This window comes from Coturnix japonica, chromosome 22 (assembly GCF_054131305.1).
Source record: "Coturnix japonica strain WE chromosome 22, WE-NBRP24, whole genome shotgun sequence".
NCBI lineage: Eukaryota > Metazoa > Chordata > Aves > Galliformes > Phasianidae > Coturnix > Coturnix japonica.
This window is the reverse complement of record NC_140684.1, coordinates 7,409,577-7,436,399: the sequence shown is the minus strand read 5'-3', so window position 1 is coordinate 7,436,399 and position 26,823 is coordinate 7,409,577. Positions and strand designations below refer to the sequence as shown.

The following is a 26,823-nucleotide window of genomic DNA, read 5'->3' as shown; positions in this document are numbered from 1 at the left end:
TGCACGGGGGGGGGTCACAGGGTGAACCTGTGGGGGTCTGTTAGGGGAAGAAGGGGGATGGCGGTGAGGTGAGGTGTGGTGTGCTGCAGTGCAGTGCAGTGCATTGCAGTGCTGCTCTCTGGGTGGCTGCGAGAGGCTCCAGGAGGGCCCCAGTTTCCCTGCACTGCTCCCAGTTCCATCACTGTGGGTTTTGGGGTTTCTCAGCTCTCTCCAGGTCTCTTCCTGCTCCTCTTTTCACACTGGTGACTCCTCCCCTCCTTCCCCTATTTCTCATTCCAGTGAGACATTCCCAGACCTGTGGTGGTGACCAGCAGCTCCTCCTATCCAGGGATTCGGCCATACCCAACACATGGGGCCATCTCCAAAGAGGCTGATGGCAAACACCTCTTTGTGACCATGTGATGCCCCATAGAACCCTATGGGGTCAGCCTATAGCCTCACCAGGCCGCAGGTGCTCAGTGGGTCCACTGAACAAAGCCCCATTGGCATCCCCTGGGCTGGAGGAGCACCCATGGCCCCACAGTTCATGTGGATGAGGCATATCTCAGGCCCCACAGCCACCTTGGCTCCGTGTCCCCCCCAGACCCCAAACCTCTCCCAAAATCCCACCGAGTGATGCCCTGTAAGGTAAAAGGACGGCGAGGAAACATAACAAATAACGACAACAACACTAACAAACCTTCCCCTCTCTGCCCCTTACATAACCGGCATTGCCTTAATCCTACAGGTGCTTCGCAGAACTAAAAAGGATTTGTTCCTCCCGCAAATCCCCATTGCATTTTTTGGTGAGTCATCCTGATCCGCCCTCCAGGGAGGCCCCCGCCGTAATGTGACCCCGTGGTAAATCGCTTAAAGCTCCCCCGGCTCCGGTCCCCCCGCAGCGAGAGGAGGATTATGGCCGTGTCCTGACCCCCTTGGCAGGGACGGCCATGGCCCTATAAATATGTCAGCGGGACAGAGAGGCGAGTGCCGACCCACAGACCTTGACACCTTGACCTGGGGCTGAAACTGCTGCATGGCAAAGCCCAGAGCTGTGTGCGCTCCTGGGGGGCTGCTAGACCCCAAACCCCTCCCCTAAGCAGTGGGAAAACTATTTGGGGTCACACAAGGGGTTGTGGAGGTGCTGTGCCTCGGGGTGATGCTGGAGGAGGAAATCGGTCTATGGGATGTGGGGCACCACGTGAGGTGTAGGGTGGGATATGGAATGTGGGTGTGTGGAGGAGGCAGGGTGTATTGAGTGATGGGAGTGTAGGGTGGGATGGGATGCTGTGGGGTTTGGGATGCTGTGCAGGATGTGGGGTGTCACGAGAGCTGCAGGGTGGGGTGTGGAATGTGGGGCTGCTGTAGGATGCAGGGTGCTGTGTGTGATGCCATGAGGGATGTGGGGTGCCCTGTGTGATGTGGGGTGAGATGTGGAATATGGGGTGCCTGTAGGTTGTTGGAATATGAGGTTCCCTGCAGGATGTGGGGTGCCATGCAAGATGCAGGATAGGATATGAAACCATAGGATCACAGAACTGGGGAACACGGGGTGCTTGGAGGATGTAGGGTGCTGTGCACGATGCAGGGCACCCTGGGTGCTGTGTGGGATATGGGGTGCTCTGTGGGATTTGGGGTATCCTGCAGGATGTGAGGTGCCATGTGGAATACAAGGTGCATTTGGGATGCAGGGTGCTGCACAGGATATGGGGGGCTGTGTGTGATGGGGATATGGGATGCCCCAGCGGGATGCAGTGAGATTTGGGGTACCCTGCAGGGGTGGGATGTTGTGAGGGATATGTGGGGCCGGGCAGGATGTGGGGCGCCATGTGGGGGGTGGGATGCTCTGTAGGGTACGAGGCGCCGTGCAGGATGTGCCCTGTAGGACTCGGGGTTGCCCTGGGGGGATGCGGGACATGGGGTGCCCCGGGGCCGGCTCGGTTCGGCTCGGTTCGGCTCGGTTCGGCTCGGTTCGGCTCGGTTCGGCTCGGTTCGGCTGGGCACAGCAGAGCACAGCGTGGAGCAGCGCCGGGCGGGGCCCTTTAAAGCGGGGGGAGGAGCGGGGGGCGGTGGCGGGGCCGGGCTGCGCGGGGGGCGGCGGGCAGCGTTGGCCCCGGCGGAGCCGCACCGAGCGCCGGGCCGAGCAGGGCCGAACCGGGCCGGGTGAGCGCATCCTCCGGTACCGGAGCGCGGCTGCGTGTGTTGCTGTTGGGGGAGGTGGGGGCGGTGCCGGTTCCCGGGTATCCCCCCCCCTTATCGCAGCGTTGCGGAGCGCACCCCCGCGTTTCGCTGCGGGGTTGGGGGGGGGGGTCCCCGCTTCCAGCCCCTGCGGGTGCGCGCTGTGTGCGGGGGGGGCGCGGATACGAGGCGGGTGTGCGCGCGCGCGGCCCTTTGGAAGCGAGCTTTGATTTTTTTCCCCCTATTTTTTATTTACCTGCGGCTCTATTTGTGTATTCCCATTCTTTGCCATCAGGTTCGCACGCCGCCCCCGCAGCTCTCGGGTTCCCCCCCCTTCCCTTCCCATCTCCGGGGGCACACAGCACCGCTCCCCACCCCCCAGCCCCCCCCTCCACCCCGTACCCTGGGGCTCCCCCCGGCGTTGCCGCATTCCCCGCAGCGCTGCGCGGCCTTTGGGTCCCGCTGCTCGGGGCCGTGGGGCTCCGCGATGCGAAGCGCAGCTGTGGCTCCGGTGGGGCTGAGCACGTCCAACTTTGGCCTCCAGGTCCATCCGAGAGCCTCGTTCGGCCGTACGGACCCGTCGCTTTGAGCCATGCACCTGCGAGGCTGGAAACGAGCTGCCCCGGGGACACGCTGAGCTGCGCCGGGAGTGGAGGTAACCGCGGGGATGGGGCTGCAGCCGGGATGGGGCACGGACGGGCGATGTGATGGTGCCGGGCTTTGTACGGCTCTGCCCCCTGCCCGGCACAGGGGGGTCTCACGATGGTCGGGCTGATGGTCTCAGTGGTCGTGGCTTCGTGGTTCTGCTCCCATCGCTCCTTGGAGGCACGTTGCTGTCTGCACGCTGCGGGTGCTGCAGCCCTTCCTCCTCCTCCTCTTCCTCTTCCCCAGGGTGGGCTGACAACTGCAGGATCAGAACACAGCGGTGGCCACACATCTGCTGCCCTCCTGCATCGTGGGGTGCCCCATTCCCCCTCAGCCCAAATCCCCCGCAGCCCCACGGGGACGGAGCTGTCATCCCACACCTGATGGTGTTATTTTTGTTGTTTTTAATGGGGGGAAGCCCTGAGCTCTCACAGCACCTGCTGTTGGGTGCGCAGGCTGTGGATGTTTGGCATTCCCCAGCACCGCGCTTCCGAGCTGGGGGCGAGCGGAGCAATGAAGGTTCCATCTTCCCCATGGCAGCTGCACGGTGTCCTGGTGGTGTTTTATGCTTTACCATGGGGGGAGCAGGGAGAGGAGGAGCAGAGATGCTGGGTAGGAAGCAGAGCATCCACTGATGGAGCCCCCCATGTTGTGCCCAGCACAGCAGAGGGGAAGTGGGATATGTAGGGCCTTTGGGGATCGTCTGCTTAAGGGGCATGGAGCCCAGAAGGGTTATTGGGGCTGTTTTGCTGCACTGAGTGCTGTGCTGTGGGGCAGAGCCCTGTTTCCCCACTCGGATGCTGTCGGCACACGCGCCTGAGAGACAACGCGGTACAGACCAATGTAACTTTATCCTGTGTTCGCTATGAGCCGTAATTGAAAAACAATCTTGGGGTTTTCCTTCCCATCCCCTAAGGGATGGGGATCCCGGCTGAGAGCTGGGCAAGGCTGTGCTGTGCCACGCTGTGCCCCAACCCAACCCCTTGGAGCCCTCGATGGCTCTATAGGGTGAGTGGTAACGCACAGCGCCCAGCGGCACCCAGCGTGGGCTGTGTTGGGGTGGGAAGTTGAGAGGAGAGATTTGTTGTGGGCTGAAGGGCGGAAGGAAGCTGAGGCTTAGTGAGGGAAACGTGAGCTCGCAGGGCTGGGATGGGACTCTGCCACCGCTCTGCTATTGTGGGGGTAAAAATAGCAGCAGGGGGGATCACAGCGTGCAGGGACGCTCCTGGGGCCAGGCAGGTGAGCAGCCCCCATTTGGAGAGCAGGACAGTGTCCTCCTGCACCAAAAACACTGTTATGTCCCCAAGAAGGAGCCCTGCCATGCAATCCATTGCTATTATGGCTTTCTGTCCCTCTGACCACACTTAGAGCTGATCTGAGGCCCTGGTGGTGGCACAAAGGCCACCGGGAGGAGGTGGCTGTGTCTCCATTTCCAACCCTATGGGCCACATAGCAAACATGAAGGTGATGCTTTGTGTGCAGTGCTCGCCGTGCCCCCGGCGCGGTCCCCATCCCGTTTTTAGCCGCCCTGGCAGCACCCCGTGGCCGTGCGCTCTGCTCCATGCCAGCAGCGTCACCAGCACCGCGCGGTGTCACATTGCTGCAGCGCCCGCTCGTGACCCAGGGATCTCCCAGCGCGGACACGTGGGGACGGCTGAGGTCAGGCTCTGTGCTGGGGTGAGCAGGTGCCCGGCTTCCCTTTGAGTGGCATCGATGTTGCTGGAAGCCGAGCAGCAGAACCTCCTCCTTGCACGCACCCTGACCCCAGCGCTCCCTGCGGGATGGCCATCAGTCCCTGCCATGTACCCTATGGAGGTTGGTGCCATGCTGCCCGCACAGCCTTTCCTTCCCTGGCCCCAGCCTGGCCGTGCTGTGCAGGGCGGAAAGGAAACATCTCTTTATTAGGGTTGTTTCCTTAAATAAATTCCTATGAGCAAGTGCTGGCCTGGCTGCTCCGCTGTCCCATGGCCGGCCCTGCGTTATTAACACCTCATTAGTTGTTAGTTCCTCCCCACTCTCCTGGTTCAGCAAATCCCAGTGGCTTTGTCCTGACTCCCACCTCACCGGAGACCTGTTTATCTTTCCGAGGTCCTTTGCACTTCTGTCGTCAGCTGAAGTTTCATTTCTTCTCCTGGAGGTCAGGAGCTCACTTTGCCTTGTGTGCCGCCATGCATTGAGCTGCACGGGGCGCATCCCTGCGGCTTATCGGCAGCGTTTGGCATCGCCTGGCTGCCAGCAGCTGGCTCACACTGCAACCTGGGCTTCCACTTGGCCGCTCCCCAGGAATCTTTTGATTTACTTATTTATTTATTTATCCGTTCATTCATTCCCCTTCTGAAATCTCGACTTGCTCCCCCCTCCCCACAAAGCGACATCAGCAGCAGCAGCAGCAGGACGCGGCTCTGCCCCAATGGCGTTTGTGGTACAGGTGGGTTAGAAGTGATGGCAGCCCACATCTTTGGCTGGGCACTCCGTGGTCACAGGGGCTCAGGTTGGATATGAGGGAGCATTTCTTCCCCCATAGAGTGGTGCTGCAGTGATGCAGCTGCTCAGGTAGGTCCCCATCCCTGGTGGTGTTTATGGGCTGTGGAGATGTGGCATTGAGGTGGGGTGGGCTGGAGTTGGACTTGATGACCTTAATCGTCTTTTCCAACCTCAGTGATGATTCCCATATTCCTGTGTTCTATGATCCCCCTTGCCGAGGGCTCTGCCTCCTTCCATGAGAGCATGCTGCAGCACATGGGCAGTGGGGTTAGGGGTGAATTGCCCCCAATCCTCCCATAGCCCCCCTGGATTTGCTGCTTGCTTTGCCTCCCAGCGCCCTGCCCGGGATGCTGTCTGTGCCATGGAAGTTATTTTGAGAAGTGGGGCAGCGCTGTTGGCATGGAGGGGAGAGGAGGCACTGAGATGAAAGGTAAATCTGCAGTGATAACTGGGAGCTGCTTCCTGCAGGAATCAGGTAAAGGAGTGCCTGCTGGGGGGGGATGTCTCTGCAGTGTTGGGGGTGCCCCAAGCTGCTTAATGCTCACATGGAAGGGTCCCAGACCTACTGTGGGGTGGGCAGGGGGTGATGGGGAGCCGTGCACCCCACTGCCTCCTCCATGCCTGCAGGACATCGCCCCTCCAGGCTTCAGTTTTATGAATTGCCCTCTGAGATTCTGCCATCCCTGTGTAGATGGAAGGCAGGTGCTGTGATGTCTGTGTGTGTGTGTCTCCATTGCGGCTGGGTGGCCCAGATTTCTGTTTGGGGTTTATCATGGTGTTTTTTAAAGCGCTTTGGGCTTTGTTGATTGTTTTTTTCCTCTCCCCTCTCTAATCTCTCTGGGTGTCACATCTTGGCTTCTAACCCCTGGGTTCTGGGCAGTCAGCCTCTCTCCTGCTCCATCCCTCCTGGGGATCAATGGGGAGAAGCACAGTCCCCAGGGCAGAGCTGTCTTCTTGGTGATGCTGGCCATGCTTACTTGGATTGGCAGCAGGAGATCCTCTTCATCTCCCCCAAATCCCCACTGTGCTGCTGTGTGCTCAGGGAGCTGCAGCCATGCACTGTAGTGCTGAAGGGCAGTAGCTGAGCCTTTAAATTCTGCGCCAGTGATGGATGGATGTGTGAGAATTGCATTTGCTGGCCTGGTAACAAACAGCTTTGCGTTTTACGCTGCTTTCCTGCTGTCTCTTGGGGAAATTCAGACACATCCTAAACTGCAAGGCCGGGGATTTCCCTGCTGTGTAAGTGGGGTGGAAAAGCACCCAGGGAGCTGCAGGGCAGTGGAGAAACTGGGCTCCCCATTCCCAGCTCTTGTCAGCAGTTTGGGCAGAGGTTGGTGACGTTGGGTGCTTCTCCCATAGCAACGTGGGTCTGGTCTGCACCTCCGCTCAGCTCCTGCTGGCTCCAGCTCTGCTTTCTTGGTTGATTTTTCCCTTTAACCCGTGGACTTGTTGATCCCTGGGGCTTTCTGTTGGAGCTGTGGGGTCTGATGGCGGTGTTGGGCCTGGAGGTCCCCGGGCTGCTCTGGTCAGGAACTCCTCAGTGGTTTTATGAGAAATCAATGCCGCTTTTGAACGGGTCATAATCATAAAATAAATACGATTTATGGCTGCTGCCAGGGCCACGTTCGGTTCCAATGCAGCACAGGGGGGAGGAAAGAGCACAAAACCACTTTCCCACAGCGTTTCCTACTTCACGCTGGGGCTGTAGACCCTCACCAACAATGGGGGAAGATGGCAGCCATGCTGACGCTGTGCCCTTGCCCGCAGCCCGCCGGCAGGTGGAATGGGGCAGCCATGAACGGCGATGCCCTGTGCCAGGAGCCCTCCTCCCCGCTCCCCGACTGGCGTGAGTTCTGTGAGCTCCACGCCCAGGCGGCCGCCGTTGACTTTGCCCAGAAGTTCTGCCAGTTCCTGAAGGAGAACCCGCACTACGACACGCCGGGCGCCGAGGCTTCCTTCTCACATCACTTCGCAGCCAACTTCTTGGATATCTTCAGCGTGGAGGTCAGCCGGGTCTTCGTCTCCGACTCACCCACCAAGTACAACATCGTGCCCTTCGTGGGGCTGCAGAACTGCCACGTGCCGTACGGGCGAGAGGTGGCCCAGAGGAAGGAGGAGACGTCCACGGAGTCCTTGGACAGCATGGAGGCCCCATTGGGTGCCGGCCGCTATCTCAGCCCGGCGCAGCAGGCGCAGGCCCGCAAAGTGTCCTCCTATGGGCAGTCCCGCAGCTCGGAGGATGTCTCCGTGCATGCATCCACCAAGCCCAAGTTCAAGAAGGGCTTCTCCTTGAGGAACATGAGCTTGTGCGTGGTGGACGGCATGAAGGAGATGTGGCATCGAAGGTCTTCTCCTGAGCCGGGTGCTGAGGCAGCTCCAGGCAACAGGAGGGCTGAGAGGGAGCCGTGGGGTAAGGAGCCCAATGACCCCCGGGAGAAGTGGACCCACAAGTTGCGTCTGTCCAAGGCGCAGACCTCCAAGGTGGAGCTGGTGGACATCCAGAGGGAGGGCACGCTGCGCTACATGGTGGCCGACGACACGAACTGTGTGGGGAGTTCGCAGTGGCAGAAGTGCCGCCTCCTGCTGCGCAAGGCTGTGAAGGTGGAAGGGGAGAGGTTCCTGCTCGAGTTCTACGTCCCTCCCAAGGTAAGGCCTGGCTGAGGTCCTGGGAAGCGTTGGGGTGAAGTTGAGGCAGCAGTTGTGTTTGGCTGGGGAGGTGGTGCTGGCTGCTGAGATGTGAAAGCACACACAGTTGGGTCCCATCCACAAAAGCACTGGATCTCATCCCCCGTGGCCTTTAGGAAGGTGTTGAAGGTCCAGGGATGGGGACTCCCCCACCTCCCTGGCAGCTGTGCCACTGCAGCACTGCTCTTTAGAAGAGTTTCCTAATATCCAGCTATCCTGGTGCTACCCAGCCCTCCCCTGTGCTTACAGAGCCTCATCTGTGCTGTGCGTGCTCATCTTTGGCAGCCCTGGGGCAAATAGTAAGTCGTTCCCTGGGGCCTTACTAGATATGTTAGAATAGAAATCTCACGTTATTTAAATGCCATGGGAAGGAAAACCTATTCTGCTGTAATCACAGCCCTCTGCCTTCAGTTCTCCTTTCCTTCTCCCCTCATCCCATCACGTCTCTTCTTAACTACTGCTTCAGTGGGAAGCAATGAACCCATAGAGCCCTGATAATTATTCTAAATCCAAGAGTTTTAAGGGGAAAATGCACTTGCAGAGATGCTCCCGTGGCCATTAGTGGCACTTCCCATGGGGTGCAGGAAGGCCCCTCAGGTACAGGCTGTTCCCTGCTCCTGAATGAGCAGTGTGGGCTTTGCCTTTCTCACCTTATCTGGTGGGAACACCGATGGAAGAACACAGCAGTGCTGGGCCCCTTGCAACGCGTGCGGAGGTGGTGCTGCGGATTGCAGAGGTGGAAATGAAACGTCCCAGAGGGGAAAGGGACAGTTCCTGATTTCATACTTCAGCTTTTAGTTTGTTGGGTTTTTTTTCCCCCCCTTAAAAAGGACAACGAGAAAAAAAATAGGAACTGAACCTGTTGTTGGTAACCTGCAGCCCTGTGCTCATCGCCAGCCCCATTGCAGCAAGGAGGCTGGGCAGACAGACACACGAACTTCCCCTTCTTCCACCAGGACTTCTCCTCGTTTAATTAAAAGAGCTGGGAGTTTTCAGGCACATGAGGGAAATCAATGCTGTTTTGTTCTTTAACTCTTTAATCTCCCCACCGCCCCATAACAAGCGTGTGGGCTGAGCTGCTGTCTTGCCTTGCTGCTTTGATTTGATTGAGTGATGACTTTATATGATTGATTGATTGATTTGATTGATTTCTTTGTTTGTTTTCATTCTTTCTGTTTTTTTCCAGGCTTCCAAGCCCAAGGTGAGCATCCCGCTGTCAGCCATCATCGAGGTGCGGACCACCATGCCTTTGGAGATGCCTGACAAGGACAACACCTTTGTGCTGAAGGTGAGGGTGGGGGCAGTGGTGGGCATCCATCCTCCCATGCAGCCCCACATCCAACCCCACTGCAGGGGATGCTTTGGCCCCAGGGATATTTCCTTGGTCCCAGCACCTTCCCACTGAGCACAGCATGGCCGCAGCCATAGAAACATAGAATAGCCCAAGTTGGAAGAGACCCATAAGAATCATCCAGTCCAGCTCTTGGCTCCACAAAGGGCCACCCAACCCACATGTCTGAGAGCACTGTCCAAATGCTCTTTGAATTCCAGCAGCTCAAGGCTTTGCCCACTGCCTTGGGGAGCCTGTTGATGCTGGTCTTCCCCGTGTGCCTCAAAGTGAAGGCAGTGCAGCAGCCCGGAGCCAGCAGGAAGCATCGCTTCTCCTTGCATCACTTCTCCTTTCTTCTTCCTCTTTCCTCAGCCCCAATGCATCTTCTGGCTGTCTCCATGCCCAGAGGATGCTGCTGACTCACAGCAGCTCATGAGCTGCCCTAACCCTGCTGTGCTTTTTGCAGAAGCACTCTGCAGCCGTGGTTCCCCTGCTGGCGTCAGCGCCGTGCCCTTGAGGTGGAGCTGCCTGGGGCTTTTTCTTTCAAATCTGATTTCTCAGCGTCAGGGCGTTCATTGCAATTCTTGCCTCATCCTCCAGCACACTGCAGCGTGGTGTCATCCCTGAATTGATCAGGGATCCATCCTCTCCTCCTTCCTTCTGTCCTTGTCGCTGCTGAATGGCAGCATGAGTGGTGCTGTAAGGGCTGTGAGCATATAGGGCTCAGCATCTCCTCCACTTCGGCCGTTAACTATCAATGTCTGCTCTTGGAATATGGCTCATCACTCCTTCTGATCATGGTTTCCAGATCCCTGTAAAATCTCAGCCCCTTTTTTTTGCTCTTCCTCCACTGCCTCAGCTCCAGCATCGCTCCCACTTTCTCAGTAACTGCCCCCTCCCCATTTACCCTCTAACCCGTTGCTGCCCCATTCTGCCTGCAGGGTTAATTGATTGCCATCGATCTCTTCTGTGAGGTACCAAGCACTGAGTCAACCCCAGGGGCTCATTCAGCATCATCTGCTGCCCCGTTCCCATTGTGCTCCCTCCCACATCTCCCTTTCATGGTGTATTTCTGACACCCTTTATTCCTCATGGTTCGCTTTCTGTCCTGGGCCTTGTTCCTGCTGCTCGTTGCTATCACCCTTTGCAGAGTATTGGAGCCCCCCTTAGTGCTGGAGCATTGATCTGAATGGTGGGACAGGGGTTTGGGGGCTGTACTTCCTCTGCTGCCTTCTGCACATGGGGCTGATGCAGAGCCCCCACCCATGGGTGGGAAAGCCCCTGCCTGGTGCAGGGGGGGCCACGCTGGACCCCATGATGCTCAGTCACCCAGCAATTAGCAGACGGTGCGTTCTCGCCTCACATCAGACACTGAGCACACGCATTTTTTCCATTGCACAAGCAGTGCTTGCAAAATACCCGAGCCCTGCACATGCTCTGCTTACTTTCATGCTGTGCATGAAGGAGCACTGTGCTCTCCCAAGCTGCAAAGCCTTGGTTAAACAAAACGGGGCTCTGCTGCTCCCCTGCAGCTGGCGCGTGGCAGGGGACTGGGCGCTGCTCACCCCGGGCACTGCTCCCTGTTTATTTTCAGGACAGTGATTCAGTTGTATGCCATTAATTTAATTTGCAAGAAGGCTCTTGGCTGGCAATGCGATACCCTCCCAGAGCCAGGGCTCCTCCCAGCTCAGGGTCATGCAGGGGGTCTGGGAAGGATGGGGCAGCAGCATCGCCTGGTGCCCACTGCCCCCCTCTTGCCATATGGTGTTTGCATCCTTCCCAGCCTCGGAGCAGCCCAGAACCTTTGGGTTCACAGTCTTTGAGCATCTCTGGGTCACCCCTTGCCATCCCTTTGCTGGGATGGGGGCATCTCAGTGTCCTCAAACCAAGGAGTTATTAATGGCAGCAGGGAGATGTGGGGGTGGCTGCCGTCCCACCATGTTATGGGGTTGGCTTTGCCTGGTGGGGGGTGCAGGACCCCCAGAAATGATCTGACACGGTTCTGATTCACCTCCAGGTGGAGAATGGTGCTGAGTACATCCTGGAGACCATTGACTCCCTGCAGAAACACTCATGGGTGGCGGATATCCAGGACTGCATTGACCCCGGGTAAGGTTCCCCCTGCACACTGCAGCCCCCCTCTCCTCACTCAGTTAGGACATGACCTGGACATGATTCAGGCATTACTGCTCCAGGAGGACTCTGCTATGATGTTCGTGTTGAAAGGAAAAGCGTCTTTTTCCAGCAAGCAAAAAATTCCCCTGTGCAGCCCAGAGAGAGTGGTGGGCTGGTGCTGGTAGCCAGCCCTCACAGACCACTGGCTTGGAACAGACCCCAGCTGATGCAATTTCTGCTGCCCAGCTGATTGCAGAAAGTTCCTGGTCTCACTGGGGCAAAAATCTGGAGGCAGAGTCAGCAACTGCTGTGTGTCAGAGGTGCACCCTACAAAGCGTGCACTCAATTTCAGCCCTATTACCCACCCTTGTATTTCCAGCCCGCTATCCATGCTGTAATGAAGGCTCTGCAGACACACTCCCCCAGGGAGCCTCTATCACTGCCCTTCTTGCCATGGCTTCCAAAGGGAGCTTTTGGGGGTGAAAGCCCTGCACAAAGCTGGGATGGGTGCTTTGGGGAGGTCCCTTCTGCCTTCTGTGCCCCCTTCTCCACTTCAGCCTGTCCCCAAAGCTGCCTTTTGCTGGGGAAATTCAGCCGTGTGCTTCTTTAAATCTATACAACCCCTTGCTGGCCTCCGGACACGGCCGTAAAGCAAATAATAATGAACTCCACAGCAAATAATAATGAGCCGCTTCATACGCTGCCACGCGCGCTCTGTGCCAAGAATGAATTTTCATTCAGCTCCTGCTCGCGGTGCTCAGCCCTCCTGCCAAGGATCCGTGCTGAAACCTCTGCGTAAGCACCCAGCAACAGGATTTCTGCAGAGCTCTGTCAGTTTTGGTTTCCTTTCTCGTCTTATTTATTTATTTATTTTTCTTTTTCCTTTTTGTTTTTAAGTGGCTGCAGCTGAATGACTCCCAGTGGCTGATTCACTTAGTGGCCACTAAATAATTCAGCAGCTCCCCCGTGAGCCCTTACGCTAACGCAGCCGCTTCCTGGCTGCTGGCACACACGTGGCTGCTGTTAAGCAAAAGAGAACCCGAATGCCACGAGCAGCTAAAAATAGGCTGTGAGCAAGCTGGGAGCTTGCTCAACAATGGTGCTCAAGTGCACTGGGCAGCCTGGGTGCGTGGTGCATTGCTTTTCACCATGCGCCATCCCATGGCGCTGAGTGCTGCAGGTTCTTTTGTGTTCTAGGAGGAAGGGCTGAGGCTGAGGAGCTGGGATGTGATTGGGATGGTGGGGCTGGAGGAAAAGGAGTCTCTCCAGGGGGTGATGCCATGTGTGCAGTGTGTGACCCTCTGCTCTGTGCTCTCCCACCAGGGACAGTGGAGATGACATTGAGTTGGCGTCCTGTGCACAGGGAGCCTGCCTGCCGGGCAGGGCGTCCTCCTGCAGCTGCGAGTTCCTGGCTGATGGTGAGAGATCCTGCAGGGGTTGGGGGGTGTCTGCTGCCTCCTCTGCTGAGTGCAGGGCAGCTTCTGCCAGGGAGCGTGGAGTGGGAGCTCTGGTCCTGGTGCTAAGCCCCACCATGGGCCATGCCTGCTCTTGCTTGAGGGCATTGATGTTTCCTTCCAGATGCACACAGGCTGCCAGATAGATGTGTCCTGCCCGGTGCTCACAATGCCACCACCACTGCTGTGCCTGCACCCCACGGCCGGGGCAGGGACTCCATGGGGGAGCTGCTGGCCCACGTCCCACTGGAGAACTTCTTGCAGACACTGGAGTCTGCACCCGCAGCCAGCACACGCCTTGCAGGTAGGTATGCTTGGGGGAATGTGGCACGTGGCCCCATTGCCTTGTCCTTGGGGCTGGGAGAAGGCAATGCCTGCGTGCTCCCTAAAACCCAGTGATGCTTGCGGCCAGGAGAGGACAGCGAAGCAGACACAGAGATCAACCTCTCTGACTTCCCCTGGTTCCACGGGACGCTGTCGCGGATCAAGGCAGCTCAGCTGGTGCTGTTTGGCGGTGCCCGGAGCCACGGTCTGTTCGTCATCCGGCAGAGTGAGACACGGCCAGGGGAGTACGTGCTGACCTTCAACTTCCAGGGGAAAGCCAAGGTGGGTGACTCCCTGAGCCAACCTCGGGTGGCTGCGAGGCTGAGGGGAGGTTGTTGGGGCCTTCCACCTGCAGCTCACCCCCTGCCCTGTCCTCACAGCACCTCCGCCTGTCGCTGAACGAGAGCGGGCAGTGCCATGTGCAGCACCTCTGGTTCCAGAGCATCTTCGACATGCTGCGTCACTTCCACACGCACCCCATCCCGCTGGAGTCGGGCGGCGCTGCGGACATCACGCTCCGCAGCTACGTGGTGGCCCAGAGCCTGCAACCCGGTGGGTGCTGGGGACGTGTTGGGTTTGGGGCTGTTGGGGAGGATTGGGGCTGGGATTGTAGAACCACTGAATCATAGAACCATTCAGGTTGGAAAAGACCTCTCAGATCCCCACGGCCAACCCCAGCCCACCCCACTATGCCACTGACCACGGCCCTCACTGCCACATCTCCATGGTTCTGGAACACCTCCAGGGACGGGGACTGCCCACCTCCCTGTGCAGCTGTGCCACTGCAGCACTGCTGTTCTGAGAAGAAACGCCACCCCAAAAAGAAATGAGTCTCCTTAGGATCCTTGGCTTAGACAGGAGAGGATTAGGGTTCTGCACAGCTCACTGGGGCATGGAGAAGGTGGGCAGGGCAGGGAGGGTTGGGGTGCACAGGGTGAAGGATATGGAGAGTGGGCATAGGAAGGCACCATCCCCCGAGCTCCCCATTCTATTAGCATCTGGACAGTGCTCTCAGACATCTGGTCTCATTTCTGAGCAGTGCTGTGGGTTCCTTCTGACTTGAGATGCTCTATGATTCCCTTGCAGACGCTGGCCCTCCTCCAGCCCTCGTGCCACAGCCGCCGCTCTGCCGCACCGACCCACCTCCCCCACACTACTTCTGCAACACAGCGCCCGCCGCCCCGCCGGTCCCACCACCTGCAGAGGGGGTGGCTGTGCCCCCCGCCGTCCCTGCACCCTACCACCGCCTGGAGGGAGCCCTGGGCCCCCGCAGCCGCAGCGACAGCGCTGAGCGCCGGCCAGAGCCCCCTGCCACCGGCGCTGAGGACTACCACGATGCTGATGGAGCCCGCAATCGGACCCGGGCAGTGGAGAACCAGTACTCCTTCTACTGAGCCCCTCAGAGGCGGGATCGTGGGGGGACACGGGGCAACCATGCCCCTTGCTGCTGCACCAGCCTCACTGCCACCACCAGCACTGGGGTCAGGACATCCTCCTTGCTCCGTGTGATGGCCCAGCTGGACCTGGCAGCACTGAGGGGGTGTGAGGTTGGCAGCATCGGAGCCGTTTTGGAGCTTGCGGCACGTTCCCTTTCCCTCCGAACCAAGTGTTCTCCCAGCACTGAGGTTTGGGTGTTTGGGGATGGGGATAGAAGTGTCCCTGCAGAGCTGTCCTCGTAGGCACAGGTCTGAGTGCCTGGAGGTACCATGTGCCCCATGCCCAGCCCAGCTCCATCCTTGTGCATCTCCGGGGCACACGTTTCCCATGCTCTGCCAGAAGAAGGCTTTTTGTCCAAAGCTTGATGCATCTCATTGGAGGAAGGTTTTTCCTTGCTTTCCTGCCCTTTCTCTTCCTTTGTCCTTTTTCTCCTTGTAGAGACTCCCCGAACACCCCCTTTCTTCCTCTCCTTTGCTTCTGAAACCTTGGATGCCTACAAGAGTATCAGCAGTCTTCTGCCTCCTTTCTGCAGCACTCATTGCCATCACTGAAGGCAAACCTTGGAAAATACACCACCAGCCCCCTCTGACATCAGCCCTTAGTTGAGGTATCTCCAGGGGGATCAGACAGAGGCCAGGTGCAGGGCTGGAGGCAGAACTGCCCCCACAGCACTCCCCAGGGGTGCAAACACTACAGACCTTCAGTAGATGCTATTGAAGACTTTTATTATTTTTTTTTTTTCTTATAGAAATTGGAAAAGCCCAGAGAGAGTGAAAGGAACGGGGCTGCTGCCAGGTGGGGTTGTGCAGGTGGAACACGGGGGCCAGGTTGGGCTGACAGCATTGGGATTTCCCTTGTTCAAATGCCGCCCTGCCCTCACCGGTGCCATGTGGCAGCGCTGCTGCCTGCAGGGACCATGTGCTGTCTCTGCCTATTAACAGCACGGTGGCTTTTGAGCAGACCCCTACAGCAGATCTCCAGCATGAAAAGGAGCTCCCTATTTCACTGCTGAGACCTGGGGGAGAGCAGAGAGGAGAAAGATGCTGGGGCCAGGCTGCTTGCTGGGATTGTGTGCTTCACATAGGGTATGAGTCAAGCCACAGCCAAGCTCAAACTACAGTGAAATGCCTGAAGAGTTGTTCTGGTGTCTGGTTTTGATTTGGATCAGATATTTTTTTGTTAGGTGCCTTCTATCCTGAGCTAGCAAAGCATGTCCCGGCTCTGGAGTCACTTCTCATCCTTCCTATGGGCAGGGATGATGCTGTCCAGAGCTGAGAGCTGCCTTCTGGGCTGCTGAGGGCTGGGAGCAATCCTTCCTGCAGCCAGCTTCACTGCTGCAAACACACAGCCCTCTGCCAGCAGCCACTTCCCCACGCAAAGGCTGGGGCAGTGAGAGTGGGTATTTCTCCTTGCTCGTGCAGGGAGAAGCTGGATGCTCCTCGTCGCTGGGTTTAACACAAACTCCCTTCACATGCGCAGTGATGGAGTGGGGACCTCCAGATGTGGCACAGATGTCACTGCTCTTGTTCTCCCCACAGTCCCCAGGTGGCGGTGGATGGGAGCGCTGCCTTACAGACCTTCACGTGTTGGCTGATTTGTCATCATCTGCGTCACGGGATAGGAGCGGGGCGGGGGGAGCAGCAATCTGCAAACAAACATGTTCATTTGTAAATAGGGAAGAGTCTGGAAGAGTTTACTGTTCTGTAGAATAAATTAATTTTATTTAAAAAAAAGGAAAAAAAAAAGGGGGGGGGGGAACTTGTTAAACAAATGGAGAACCTGAGTTCCAGTTTTAAAATAAAACCACTCGCAAAAAAGGACAGCACAAGAACACGAGCGTGGAGCTTTGCTGTGTAGGAGAGAGGATGCTGTCATGTCGCATGCATACAGACCTCGCTGCTGGCCTGAGGCAGCTGAGCAGGGCACAGGCTGCCCAGCAGAGTTGGGTCTGGCACACTGAGGAGGGAGGAGGAGTTGTTTTTTTATCACGGTTGAGCAGAAGGAGGTGGAGGACACGTCCAGGCTCTGCAGGGCTGGGTTTCCTCTCCTCTCTTGTCTGTCATTTTCATTGTCTGGCGTGTCGCCGGTGTAAGTTGAAACGCCTTCAACCCTGGAGCAAAGCAGATAAGAGTGAATTCACAGCCCTGGGGAGCATCTCCTAGCAGCAGTGTTCCCCATACGTGTTTTCCAACCCCCCTCCCCAAGGGAGGCAAGCAGTGCCTCATGTTCTGCTGCCGTACATCTTCCTTGCGTGCTCTTTTCTGCTGAGGATCCCCAGGGAAAACCGGTACGTGGTCCCAGACTGTGCTGTCACAGCTCGGCAGCATGGCAGACACAGCTTCCAGACACAGCTCACACATGGCTTTTGGGGGTGGAGAGAGCTGCTCAGCTCTGTAATAAGGCCACGGTTGCATCACGACCCATTCACAAAAACATTCCCTCCCCAAAAATCTCTGGAGCCTGTTAACCAGCCCTGGATGCCCATCCATCAGGGCCCGGCCAGCTGGGGAGCTGACAGCCCTTCATTGCTTCGAGGGCTGTGCCTGCAGGACAGCTGCTCCTCCTGCCTCCCCATAAGCCATTCACACCTCGGCCTATTAGCGAATTGCCTAATTATGGCATTAGTTCTGCTGGCAAACGTGTGTTCCTGTCTTTTTGCAGGGTTGTACATGGAGATGGAGCAGTGAAAACAGGAGAGTGGGCTCAGTGTGGGCTGGGCAGGTTGGTGCTGCTCTGCAGCGTGCTGCACGCTGGCTGATGCCATGAAGAAGGAGGAAGATGTGGGGCTTGCAGCCGTGCAGCCTCCCACATTTCTTGTGTATTTGAACTGTCCGCAGCAGCTCCTGCTTGATTGATGTGCAGGGCTTTTCTGTGCACAGCTCCCTGCGCTTCCAGAAGGATCCCTTTTGTTAAGAAAACACCTCAGAACGCATTGGCTTCGATACACAAAGGAGCTTCTCTGATACACATCAGGGAGTGCTGTTGTTTGCTTTGCACTGAACTGTTCTAATGCAAATCCCGTGTCCGCAGCAAGCCCAGTTTTGCCCAGATCCCAGCTCACGGGTTTTCTGCAATGAAATCTATCCTATTTTGGTCTGACACAAGAGAGAACCTCATCTTTCCTCCCCAGATACTCCTCAAAAGTAACATCTGCATACACTGAGGGTCCGCACTACTTCCCTATGCATGGCATTTGGGAGGGCATTACTTGCAGGTCTGTCTCCCCATGCTGTTTGTGTGGGCTCTGCCCTATGACAGGCAGCTGCCTGTCGTTTCCCAGAGCTGCAAGTTGTTGCCAACACAAGCCACGCTTTGAGCAGGAGAATCGAGCTGTCCAGCTGCTCCCTTCAGCCCTCCAGCCATGGTGGTGTCTGCAGCCATCACTGTGCTCCAGCAGCAATTGGCACAGCCACGCAGAGACCTGACGGCATCGCTCACAGCCCCGCTTTAGGAAGCCGTGTTTTGGATCCAGAGCTGCAGGGACAGGAGCTCACGAGCTGGGAGACAGCATGGAGGAAGCTGTTTGCATGGCAGCAGCCAGGGCTGTGGCTGCAGGGATGCCTTCCAGGGCCAGCGCAGACAGCTGGGAACTCAGCCAGCGCTGAATTCAAGCCATTCTTTTATAAATCAGGTTGGTAAGACAAACACGAGGCATAAACTAGCGCCATTTCCATAGCAACCTCAGCAGAGGTAAAAAGTCTTTTGTAAACACAGAGAGGACTGAACCTGTGGATCTGCTCTGATTTTCTTCATGGGCGAGAGAAGAGCATGTGGGCTTAATAAATTCAGGTCAATACAAACGACCCATAAATCTCAGATGGAACCGTTCCCAACCTCTGCGTTCCCCTTTCTCTCCCCTCTCCTCATGCACAGCACGGAGCTGTCTCAGCCCAGCGCCCAGCTCCGTGCCCCAGCTCATCTCCATAAAGACACAAAGCCCGATGCCCCTCTTCCATCACCGCTGACCTTTAGTAGCTAATTCTCTGACGCACACACTGACAGCCCGAGCACATGCCATGCCATTTCTGTATGGCCACAGCAGCTCGATGAAACATTTGGCTTGTAGAGAGAGCTGTATTACAGCCAGCTCCGGCTCCCATTCCTCCAGGCAAGCGTAGCTCAGGGTACACAAGCCCTCAGCTGGTCCACACTCTGACTGAGCAAAGCCCCCATGTTAATTAAGCACAGATGAGGCAGCAACCCTCCCCATTACCATGAGTCCACAGCGCAGGGAATTGTGCTGCAGCTCCTGGCTGCCAGCGGGCACGGCCTGTTAATTGCCAAAGTGACACGAGCAGATGGTGCCGCAGCCCTGCGGGGAGGCACCAGGAAGTGGCGGATCGTTTACACCATCACGGGGCAGGGATTTGGCCGGGGCCTGGGCAGCGAAATGCTGACAATTCCCAACTCACACAGCCCCGAGCGTGACGGATTTGGGAGCAGCTTTACTAACACATCACATAGGGGTGTGGGGTTCTTCATCAGGAGAGTGGTGAGGCCCTGGAACAGGCTGCCCAGGGAGGTTGTGGATGCCCCGTCCTTGGAGGTGTTCAAGGCCAGGTTGGACGGGGCCATGGGCAACCTGATCTATGGGGTCTCTATGGGGATCAATGGGGTCTATGGGGTCTCTATAGGCATCTATGGGGTCTATAGGGTATCTATGGGGATCTATGGGGTCTCTATGGGGAAATATGGGATCTCCTGGGCAACCTGATCTAGTAAAGGTGTATGTTTAGTGGCCCTGCCAGGCACGGGGGTTGGAACCATTAAGAAGGGCAGCACTCAGCCCCGCCGCCATTACAGCCCGCTGCCATCATGGCGGACACGCCCATGGTGACGGCCGCTCAGCGCCGGAAGTGGGCGGGGAGCTGCGGGACGGGAAGATGGCGGCGCCCTCGGCCCCGCGTCCGCCCCGGCCTCGAAAGGAGCCGCAGCCGCTCGTCATCCCTCGCAACGCCGCCGAGGAGCAGCGCCTCCGCCTCGAGCGGCTCATGAGGAACCCGGTGAGGGGATGGGAAGCGGGACTGCTTCGTGATGCGAGCAGCGAAGGGACGGGTATTGAGTTCGTGTCCCAACTCGGGTTGTGAGGGGAGAGTTGTGAGGGGGGGGGTCGCCCTGAGGAGAACGGGGCGGCCTGGTCCGGTACTACCGGGCTCCGTTGTCCATCTCAGAATGACCCGGGTTGGAAGGGACCTCAAGGATCATGTAGTTCCAACCCCCTGCCTGGCAGGGCCACCAAACATACACCTTTACTAGATCAGGTTGCCCAGGGCCCCGTCCAACCTGGCCTTGAACACCTCCAAGGACGGGGCATCCACAACCTCCCTGTGCAGCCTGTTCCAGGGCCTCACCACTCTCCCAGTGAAGAACTTCCCCCTGACATCCAACCTAAATCTTCCCTCTTTTAACTTAAAACCATTTCCCCATCTCTTGCAGTACACCCATAGCTGTGTTCATTCTGGGTCTGTCCTGTGCTGGAAGGGGCTGTAGACGTGCATCTCCTGCCCTATGTTAGAGCTGCGGGTGTTGCTCCTATTGGATGCTGATGGCTGGTTTGTTCTTGCAGGAAAAGACTGTCCCGATTCCTGAGAAGCTGAACGAGTGGGCGCCACGGCCTCCCCCGGAGTTTGTCAGGGATGTGATGGGTAAAGACACTCTGCTCTTCAGATAACTGTAGGATCAACCATGTTGAGCTTAGGCGCTATTGAACAGGAAGGCTGGAGGTGATGTTCTGTTGATAATCATTTTGCTGGAGAAAAGAGGTATAAAATGAGCTTTTTAAGTTGTTTCCTCAATGTCTGTATTGTTCTTGGGCCTTGCTTTACCCTAAACGAAAACCTGTGGCACTCCAGTTCACAAGCTGTATGTAACGGAATTATTTGTGCTATAGTGATCACAAGTCACAAGTAAATTGTCTTTTCCACAGATAGGAGAGAGCTCTGGAAGCTTAAAGTTGTGAATTAGCTCTTTGAATTGCTTTGAGTCTGAATCTGAAGTGGTGAGAGGCAGAGGCATGTAGGGATGTGACTGTACGTAGTCAGTTATGGAGCTGACAGCTGTGTAAGGAATCCAGCACAAGTGGAGAGGATATGGTGCTTGCTGTTGGCCTTGACTAGTAGAAACTGCATTGAAGTGTAAGACTTTGCAGCTCACTTTGGCTTTTGTTTGGGAGTTATCAGCTCTTATATAAAATGGAGGCGTACTCTGCGTTGTTAATAGACTTTCTTTCTACACTGCCCTTTCAGATATCCGGCCCCTCAGCATCTAGCCTTAGTAATTTGTGAACGTTTAGCATGTATTATCTTCTAGCAGACAAACCCTTTTTGTATGACAGGTTCCAGTGCTGGTGCTGGCAGTGGGGAGTTTCATGTGTACCGTCATCTTCGTCGCCGAGAGTACCAGAGGCAAGATTTCATGGATGCCATGGCTGAGAAGGTCAGCAGGACTCCTTATATTCTTTTTTCTCATAACCTTTTGGTGTCCACTGCTATTTTTTTCTGGTAAAATCACGTGCAAACAGATCAGTTCCAAACCACTTCTTATCAAAAGGAAAGAGTGCAGGAATATGTGATGTGTGGTGTCTTTGTCAACACTGAAACATTTGATGCTTTGTGTCAGACATGTTCCATCTTCTCTGTTCACTAGAGATCCTGCTGTGCAGTAATACGGCAGATGAATGTTTGTGTTCTCATTTGGGTTTGAAGATGCTTTAAAAAACTGTTAGAAATGTCACTAAGTATAAAATGAAATCCTTAATACCAGTGTCTTGCACAGACAACATCAAAGCAGGTGCATGCACACAGAATACAGATCTGTTAAGATTGTCTCCTCCGTCAGAGAGCGTTGTTGTTACATTCTCTGTTGGCCAAAATGAGTTCTCTGATTCATCTGTTACTGTTTGTGTCTCAGATTATCCTCTTGTTTTTACTGATACGTTCCTTAGGGCAGAAGCCCAGTGTCACTCAGCTGTTTTGGTGAGGATTCTTTCCTCTAAAGTGTTCACTGGTTGGCTCAGGCTGCAGGTTACCAATGCTGTCTGTACACAAATCTTCCCTAGGATGATGCGTTTTGTATAACAAAGCAGCCAAACAAAATCTGGCAGAGCTCCCTTCTGTATTTTGCTAAAAGATTTCTCCCTAAAAGGACATGATTTTTTTTTGAAAAGAAGTATTTTAATTTAGGTTGTGACCAAAGTATAACGTGTGATCAATTACAGCAAAGACTAGATGAGGAATTCCAGAAGAAACTGGAGAGGAATAAGATGATTGCAGAAGAGCAAACAGCAAAACGCAGAAGGAAGCGGTAAGGGCAGATTGCTCCCGGGAGGTTTGACATGGAAAACCTCATGCCCTGTGCCTCGTTTGTAGCTACATCCTTTGGATAAATACTCTTGTTCTGCATCTACATCAATCAGCCAAGAAATCTGTCTGCATAAATTAATTTCATTCATGTCATTGTTTGGTTTCTAAAGGCATCTGTAAATTTGACAGGCTTCGCTGGTGTGGTTTATTTTCAGTGCTGTTGCTAGCAAGATAACTTTGCTTGAGCAGCTTTTGCTGACACTGTCGCATTGACTGCAAGAAGCCTTACTGTGTATTTGTTCTAACGATGTCAGGAAAGTTCTGTATGTATGTCTGGCTTACATAAATGTCTGTAGCTGCTGACATCGAGCAACTTGAGTGTGAAAATGGGTGCTGCTTAACAAATGCGTATGTGGATCAGGAGCAGTAGGGTGTGATAGTGCACGATGCTGTCTTCTGCACATTGCCAGTGTGACTAGCCCAGTTCAGTGCACAGGTATAGAAAAGGCTGTGTAGTGTTGTTAAAATCAGTAGCAGTTTCTGCCTACCTCAATAATATGCTGGCAGGTTGTCTACTAAGTTAAATAGGAAAAAATAAGAAAGATGAAATCATTCCCTCTCTGTGCGTTTTAGGCAAAGTGAAACAGAAGAAACGGTCTGAGAAACATCAGCAGAGATATAAGATCTTATGTTCCAATCTGCCACGCCTTTCAGAAATAGCAGAGTATCATGGCTGATTACCTCTTCCAGAGTGTCTGATCCTAAGCAGCTTCTCTCTTGTCTTTTTGAGAATGAGCATTTTGCATCTTGTAGCTGCTGATGAATGAGCTACTTTGCTGCTGAAAGGCCTGTGCAAAGTGACTCACTGGCACATTAGCACAAATGTGCACAACACAAACACTGTTGCCATCTTATTTTACGTGTAGTGTGGTCCAACAGATGGCCAGCAAGACAGATCTGGCCTGCTGCTTCTTGGCTGAGAAGCAAAACAAGTGTTCGAACAGGAAATGCTGGCCAAACACTTAAGCACCTCCTTACGTTGAATAGTCTTATCAGGTAACTGTGGCACACAGGAGACCCCTGATGTATCTCACCACCCTTTCTCTTCTATCCTGAGCTCCTAGGTGTGGTGTTTGGGTCTTTCTGCAGAACCCTCTGACTGCATTGTGGGTCCCAGATTGCTCTGCCCAGTGTTTGCCATTAGGCTGCCTAAACAGAGAAGTTTCTGTTGGTCTTATATCTAGATTTGCTACCGCTTCCTTTTAAGTTGAGACCAAATTTGATTTGCACTTCACCTCTGAAGTCTTTGCCTAGGATGTTTGTAGCAGGTCCTTAATCGGTGTATAATTAGTGTGCAGACACTTTACAGTGTTAGATTTATGTGAGTCTTTTTTTGTTGCTTTTTAGCCAGAAGCTAAAAGAGAAGAAACTGCAAGCGAAGAAAAACAAACTTGAACAAAAGAAGCAGGAAAAAGGTCAGTGAGATTTAGTTTTCTTTTTCCAACTCTCAGCTCTGTTTTCTAATTGGACCTTAGGAGGGCTTACCCCACCTCCCACCCAAGCATTGTTCATAGATGGATGGGACTGAGTCTTAAGCGTGATATTTCAGTTCATCTGTCAGAAATCCTTTTTGAAAGCCATATTTTTAAATACACATGAGAAAAAGGGGAGAAATGCATGGCTTGGACAGCAGGAAACTTAAGTTATGATTTTGTGTGCAAGAAATGAAGCCACCTTGGTGCCATCTGTTCTACACAACCATTTCATTTCATGTAGGAATAAGCACTGCCTCTGTTCTCCTGCAGCCTTGGAAATTGACGTTCAGCGATGTCAGAACAAATGTTTGTTCAAAGTTTTGGATGCTCGTTGCTTCCTTTTAATGAGTGTATTTTGCCTTAACTTTTCAAAGAGCTCTGCTTCATGGATGAGTAAGTTTGGGAAGTTAACACGGTTCCTGATACTTCTGCTAGAGCATAACTCGTCTGACAGTTCTACTTTATTTCTGCTTTGCATTTGGATCTGTTTCAGCTGAACCACTGCCAGCCTTCCGTGTAGACGTGGGAGGATAGATTAATCATTAGGTTAATTGTACTTGTGACAGCAAGGGAATGTAGCAGAGTGCTCTTGGTCTGCTTTGGTTTTAAAAGCTACTTGCACATAAACTGTGACTGGGGGGAGAATCTGAGCATGAGCTTAACAAAACAGAATGCTCGTCCCTCCAGGGTGGTTGTGGAGGGGGGAGCCAGGATGGGCTCTGTGCTACAGTACAAATAAGTCATTTTTTAGGAGCCAGGTTCTGAGCCCCTCTGTCTTTAGAACAGTTCTTTGCTTGTTATACTTTGTGGTTCTCTATTTAAAAAACAAATAAATAAGCTGGAAACCACATACAGCCATCTTTAGTCTGCTGAGAACAGACTTGTCTTATTCTGTGTGCCTTGAGATCTGAGAGTTTTTTTTCCACAGCAATTGAAGTGTGCTTGTCAGAGCTGGTAGACACGCATTTGTTTGTTTGTGTTTGTTTTAAACAAATAAATCAAATGTGTGGATTTCCATCCTTCACCTCTGGTGAGGATAGCTGCTAAGAAGAAAGGCTGGCACTAAGTTTTACAATCCACCAGCACAAACTGACAGGATCGAACTTCACCACGCGGTGGCATCACACGACTGATCCCACACACCACGTGGAAGTGGTCAGAGCCTGAACTGAGCTGAGTTGGCCTGAGAAACAGGGAAGATACGAGAGGCATGGACAGCAGAGTCAGATCCAGGTTCCACTTTATTCCATACCTAATTTCCATATTCAGTGTCTAGAAGGTGTTTTCTCTTCTGGTCTTTTCCCAGTTTCCTTTGATCCCAGCTAATCTGGCAACTACCTTAAAGGGTTCCTGTGTTTGTATTAAACTTAACAGTCTGTAAAAGGTCTCGGCACCCTGTGGAGTTCCTGTAAGCTTAGATAGACATTGAAATACATGGAGAGCTTGGCAGGCAGCTTCCTGCTGTGTGCATTCTTTAGCAATGTTTTGTGATGCTTGGAAGTTCGTGCCAACACACAGAGATGAGATTGGGAATGAGATAATCTGTCACTTTAGCAGCTGATTACCTCTGATTGAGATAACATTCAATAGAAGGTGGAGTCCTTTAATGTTGGGCTTGTCACAATGGCAATGCAGATTGTGTGCTGGAGGTCAGGGACTGCTTCTCTAAGGGAGAATTTGATATTCAGAGCTCTACGTCACTCGCTGTTATGAGATTTTTCACAAGGAGCACACATGGGGACTTGTTATCCACTTGCACTAATTGCTGTGAGTTAATACCTGTTTGCTTAGCACCAGAGACTGTCTTGTTGTGAAACACATAACGAGGAGGACATGGGATATGTTACCAATTCATACATGGTTTCTGTTTTTAGAGTCTGATCAGTCTCAAGAGCGAGTCAGCAGTGAGGATGATGAAGAGGACGGCAAGGAGGAGGAAGAGAAGGAGGATGATGCTGAAGAGCCAAGTTTTGTGATGGGAAGAGGATGAGGCCTTAGAGGGGAACAGCAGGAAACACCGTTCATTGCTTTACATGCAGAAGCATGAAAGTCTTTCATCTCAGCCGAGCAGAACCCATTGGTGAACGTTACATCTGCTTAATGGTGAATGACCTTCACATCGCAGGCCAGAGAGATATCGATAGAGAAATGCCAAATAAGAGAGATTTTTTGTCCTTGATTGCTTGTATAACTGCTGTGCAGTCTGCTCTGTTTGCTCTTACGAGTCAGCCATAAGTCTCTGTGACCTTAGAATTCTTTCTGACACGGCCCAGCATGTTTTTCTGTCTGAAAGCTACAACAACACCCATCACTATTTAAGGGAGATATTACTATGAGGACTGTATAATCTGCTGTTGTCAAAGCTGGTAGCAATCAGATACCTGAATCTAAGGGCAGAGTTTAATCTGAAGTAGAGTGGTCTGTAGCCAGGCTCTCATGCACTGTGAGCGTTCTGAATCTGGGGGTTTGTACGGGGTCACCTTTAACCCAAAGAAATCAGTTTGTGTTGCTAGACGAGTTCTATAGATTTTTAAGCAGGATCCCTTTTCTATTGCTAAGACTTTCCCTATTACTTTTCTTCCATGCTTTTTTAAATTAATAAAAGGGATGTGTTGGATTGTTCTGTCTCCTTTTATTTGAGGAGGTGAAACGAAGAGGTGTTTGCAGTGCTGCAGGAAGGAAGGCTGAGCGTTGTGACACGTGGAAAGGCAGAAAAAGGAGTTAGCTGCATTTCATGCACTTCTTGCTTTTGGATTTGAACATGATCAAGGTTTTTCTAAAGGTTATATGTATAAAACCTCCTATCTGTAAAGCAGGAAGGGTTGGGATGGAATGGCTTTGCTTGTGTTCAGCTTCATGTAGCAACACCCGGCTTGAGCTCCCTGCTTTGAACTCTGAGTCCACTGGGAAGGAATAGAATAATGTTACATATATTTGTTGATGCCTCAATGAAAAGCAAGTGCATTCGTGGTTTCATTAGTAAATGAGGTTGTGTCTTTTCAGTGCATCCTGAACTAGGAAATCCCACAGTGTCAGCATCCAGAGTGCAGAGATGTTTCTTCTCCAGCTCTTGTTGGTGCCGAATGACTTTTTAAAATGACTTAAAGCCAAAGCAATGAAGAGGAATCGTTTGGTTTAGTCCTTAAACCCCTCCCTGTATTCCGTCCCCTCCGGCTCCTTTGATGGCTTTATGCGGGATTTCCCGCTGAGTCAGTAGGAGGAATGCAGGGAGATAGCAGCTCATTTACAACGGGTGGCTCCTGCAGTGCTCAGCACCGCCTGGAGGGCAGGATTTTACTGTATAATAACCGGAATAAAGCGCATTTACAGCACGGTACCGGACACAGGCACTGCGA

The 26,823-nt window shown here is 53.9% G+C and overlaps 2 protein-coding genes and 1 long non-coding RNA gene across 8 annotated transcripts; 2 read left to right on the top strand and 1 right to left on the bottom strand.

The window, feature by feature from the left end:
- The first annotated feature begins 2,059 nt into the window (after positions 1–2,059).
- Positions 2,060–16,462, top strand: SH2B2 (SH2B adaptor protein 2). 2 transcript variants are annotated; one of them, XM_032448387.2, is made up of 10 exons: positions 2,060–2,142; positions 2,702–2,812; positions 7,054–7,932; positions 9,158–9,259; positions 11,319–11,410; positions 12,740–12,834; positions 12,995–13,174; positions 13,283–13,476; positions 13,575–13,746; positions 14,281–16,462. In XM_032448387.2, exons 3-10 carry the CDS (start codon positions 7,081–7,083, stop codon positions 14,586–14,588), a joined length of 1,995 nt encoding a protein of 664 aa, XP_032304278.2. In that variant the 5' UTR covers positions 2,060–2,142; positions 2,702–2,812; positions 7,054–7,080; the 3' UTR covers positions 14,589–16,462. The 2 variants fall into 2 exon arrangements, with proteins under 2 accessions (XP_032304278.2, XP_085378472.1); XM_085522346.1 differs by having other exon boundaries at positions 2,060–2,158.
- LOC116654243 (uncharacterized) lies at positions 15,340–18,980 on the bottom strand. The gene is made up of 3 exons (XR_014936590.1): positions 18,845–18,980; positions 16,524–16,741; positions 15,340–16,276 (listed from the first exon to the last, which is right to left on the bottom strand). It is a non-coding gene; the product is annotated as an uncharacterized LOC116654243 (long non-coding RNA).
- A 523-nt stretch (positions 18,981–19,503) lies between these two features.
- On the top strand, positions 19,504–26,084 carry PRKRIP1 (PRKR interacting protein 1). Of its 5 annotated transcripts, none has more exons than XR_014936586.1 (6): positions 19,504–19,634; positions 20,198–20,276; positions 20,966–21,066; positions 21,848–21,933; positions 23,340–24,700; positions 25,342–26,084. XR_014936586.1 is itself a non-coding variant. In XM_015880516.3 (6 exons), the coding sequence occupies exons 1-6, from the start codon at positions 19,515–19,517 to the stop codon at positions 25,455–25,457; spliced, it is 570 nt and encodes a 189-aa protein (XP_015736002.1). In that variant the 5' UTR covers positions 19,504–19,514; the 3' UTR covers positions 25,458–26,084. The 5 variants fall into 5 exon arrangements, 3 of the variants coding, with proteins under 3 accessions (XP_015736002.1, XP_085378474.1, XP_085378473.1); XM_015880516.3 differs by having other exon boundaries at positions 23,340–23,407; XR_014936587.1 differs by lacking the exon at positions 21,848–21,933.
- Positions 26,085–26,823: the final 739 nt, after the last annotated feature.

Excerpts from the sequence above, each read along its gene's own strand:
- PRKRIP1 (XM_015880516.3), top strand. The coding sequence starts at position 19,515 with ATGGCGGCGCCCTCGGCCCCGCGTCCGCCCCGGCCTCGAAAGGAGCCG. Across the intron at positions 21,067-21,847 it reads TGGATGCCATGGCTGAGAAG|CAAAGACTAGATGAGGAATT; the intron begins GTCAGCAGGACT and ends GATCAATTACAG. Across the intron at positions 21,934-23,339 it reads GCAAAACGCAGAAGGAAGCG|CCAGAAGCTAAAAGAGAAGA; the intron begins GTAAGGGCAGAT and ends GTTGCTTTTTAG.
- SH2B2 (XM_032448387.2), top strand. The coding sequence starts at position 7,081 with ATGAACGGCGATGCCCTGTGCCAGGAGCCCTCCTCCCCGCTCCCCGAC. Across the intron at positions 9,260-11,318 it reads ACAACACCTTTGTGCTGAAG|GTGGAGAATGGTGCTGAGTA; the intron begins GTGAGGGTGGGG and ends ATTCACCTCCAG. Across the intron at positions 12,835-12,994 it reads CTGCGAGTTCCTGGCTGATG|ATGCACACAGGCTGCCAGAT; the intron begins GTGAGAGATCCT and ends GTTTCCTTCCAG.